The sequence below is a fragment of the Vigna radiata genome, chromosome 5, assembly GCF_000741045.1.
Source record: "Vigna radiata var. radiata cultivar VC1973A chromosome 5, Vradiata_ver6, whole genome shotgun sequence".
Lineage (NCBI taxonomy): Eukaryota > Viridiplantae > Streptophyta > Magnoliopsida > Fabales > Fabaceae > Vigna > Vigna radiata.
The window spans coordinates 29432410-29435461 of NC_028355.1; the positions used below are offsets into that span (position 1 = coordinate 29432410).

At 27.5% G+C, this 3052-nt stretch overlaps 1 protein-coding gene across 1 annotated transcript in view; it reads right to left on the bottom strand.

The window, feature by feature from the left end:
• Positions 1-2102: 2102 nt before the first annotated feature.
• LOC106760579 (cytochrome P450 CYP72A219-like) overlaps positions 2103-3052 on the bottom strand; it is a 3929-nt gene continuing 2979 nt past the window's right edge. The window contains exons 2-3 of the mRNA XM_022780260.1: positions 2915-3052; positions 2103-2695 (exon numbers count right to left, since the gene is read on the bottom strand). Of these exons, the coding sequence (XP_022635981.1) occupies positions 2264-2695; positions 2915-3052 (570 nt within the window). The 3' untranslated portion in view covers positions 2103-2263. The remainder of the gene's footprint in view (positions 2696-2914) is intronic.

Here is a 3052-nt window from a genome sequence, read left to right on the forward strand (position 1 = left end):
AAATTATTGAAAAGAAGTGAAAAGGTATAAATTTAATTCTTAAAACAAAGCAAAAAGGTAAGAAGAGCAAGATCCTTTAGAGTGTTGGAGACATCAGACTCAGACTTAGACGAGTCAAACTCCGAAGGAGATGATAAGTTAAATCTCTTAACCAAGAAATTTAGTAGAAATTTGAAAATTTTTGGTTGTGGTAAAAGTAGGAGACTCAAACGTGAAGACAAAGGAAAGGTAGTATGTTATGAAGGTAAGAAACCATGTTAATATAGATTAGAATGTCCTGATCTAATGAGAAGGTCAAAGAGTAAGAAGAAGAATCTTTGACAACATGGGAGGACCGAAATTGCGATGAGAGAGCAAGCAAATATCTTTAAAAACAAAGAAGAGTCATTATTATAATTTATTAAAGAAAAATATAGAAAAACTTAAAAAGAATTGGTCTGCAAAACCACATTGAATGTGAGACTCGATTATGTATGGAGAAGATATTAACACTCTATATGTTCCTCCTAAGACAGTTCTCTTTAACAAGAATGCAAAATTAATATAATTTTTAAAATATTTATTTTTCTCCGAAAATCAAACAAAACATAAAAATTGAAAAAATGAAAATATTTTTAAAATTTTTATTTGGACCGACAATGATTGATCCTACTATTATATATTCTCATTCAAATTGAGAAATAATGGATATGTAGTTGTTTTGAAAAACATTTGATATTTTTGGAAATCAAACCGATAAGGATTCATCTCATTGCTACGTTTTTTCTATTCATCTTAAAAAACTATTTTGTTGGTTGGTATTTTTATTTTAAAATTTTAATGTTTTTTAATTATCAAGTAAAACTTGAGACTTAACATGATAAGAAAAATTAATTATCATGCAAATCTAAGACTTGATAATAAATCATTTTTAATGATATTATGAAAACTTTGATTATCAAACAAGTATAAGACTTAACATAATAATTAAATTTTTATATTTTAGATAAATGAAAATTTTAATTATCAAGTAAGTCCAAGACTAAACACAGTAAATAATAATTTCTAATATTATTATAAAAGAAATTCTATAATTTACAATAAAAATATTTATATATAGGGAAAATAGAGGCCACCAAAGTGTTGGAGTTATTTAAAGATTATGAAATAAGAGTAGTAGAAAGCCAAATAATCCCCAAACAAAATTTGTATGGTGTAGAAAATTTAAATGAAAGGTGTTAGAAGTAGAAAATTATTCAACTCAATTCATTTTTCTTCTTCTTCTCCAAAACTAGACCAAGGATATCATCGAGAGATGTGAAAAATATTCGTACTCACAAGTATTTATAAATAAAACCAGTACAAATTATTGGTATTAGTTGATATTTATTTTTCACGGGTAATAAGTAACAAGTATTTTAATATTCGTTTATAAACAGGTCGACTGAAAGTATCATACTATCCGTATTTATGAGTATTCGCAAAAAATCAAAATTAAAATTAAATTTATATTTTATTAAGTTAAATTTTATTAAAATTAATTTATATTTTAGTAAGATAAATTTAATCTATATTAAAGTTAATTTATATTAAACTTAATTTATATTAAATTTTATATATATTTCATTTGTAATTTTATTTAAGTTTTATTTTACAAATTATAAAATATCTTTTCTTAAATATCTAAGAGTATCTATGGATGTCACACACATTTTTTCAACGGGTATCTAGTAAGTAACGAGACGAAGAATTTTTTTGTTGTAAATTCGGTAACTAGTAGATACTATCCATGCCTGATTCGACCTCTTGTCATCATCAATAGCATCTATGTAATATTCACCACGTGCCACTACGAGTCGAATAAGTCCGATCCAAAAATCAAGTTAAGTATTTTTAAAATAGAATTTTGTTTTAAAAAAGAAATTAGTTTGCTTTGTCCAAACAATAAAATTAAAATTTAACATATTTGAATTACTCGACTAAACTAAATGAAGATAGTTCAATTATAAATAATTTAAATATAATGTATTCAAATTATAAAATCCTTATCTAAAGACAAGGTTATGAGATGGTTCAATTAAACAAAAAGTCCACCATTTAAGCTCTCAATCTTTTAAAACAACTAAGTTTAAAGTATCGTAGTTGGATTTATTCTAGAACGAAATCCTTTTGTGTTTTGTCAGTTCAATTACAAAGCAACAATTGATAAAAGGTATTCTCACACACAAACATGTGAAAAGGAAAGCAATTAAACATATAACAATATCCCAGAAGTGATATATTTTTAAGATTTCACTCTATGGAGAATGATATGAGCACCATACTGTGGATGAAGAGTGAGTAACATAGCTGGAGCATGAGCATATGCTGGAGAAAGTTCAAATGAGAAATGTTGTAAAATCATTGACAAAGCCATCTTTGCTTCCAAAAAGGAGAAGTTTTGTCCAATGCATATTCTAGGACCCCATCCAAATGGGAAAAATGAAACTCTACCATTTGTTGCCTTTAGAACTCCTTCAGAAAATCTCTCAGGATTGAACTGCTTAGCATCTTCACCCCAGAATTCACATCCATGGTGAACCAAAATTGTCGGAAGTAAAACCTGCACTCCAGCAGGCAATGTTATGCTTCCAAGTTTCATATCTCTTTTAACAAATCGTGTCAACCCAAGTACCGGTGGGTATAATCTAAGAACCTCATTCAAAATCATACTGACCTGATACAGAAAAGATTTTTATTAGTGAGTACAGAGATCTCTTATCAATAGAGGTATCTTATGTATATATAAACTAATGTTCATCTCTTATTTTATAGAAGTATCTTATGTATATATATAAACTAATATTCATCTCTTATTTTACTTGATGTGAAACTTTGTTTCTATCCAACACAAAGGACATAGAATTTAGGATAAGGTATAGAATACAATACTTACAATCTTTAGGCGATTTAAACCATCAAAACCTGGCTTTTGATTTCCAAAGACTTGGAAGACTTCCTCCCTTGCACGTTGTTGCCAATTAGGGTACCTACTCAATAACACCATTGTCCAAACCAGCAAAACTGAAGTGGT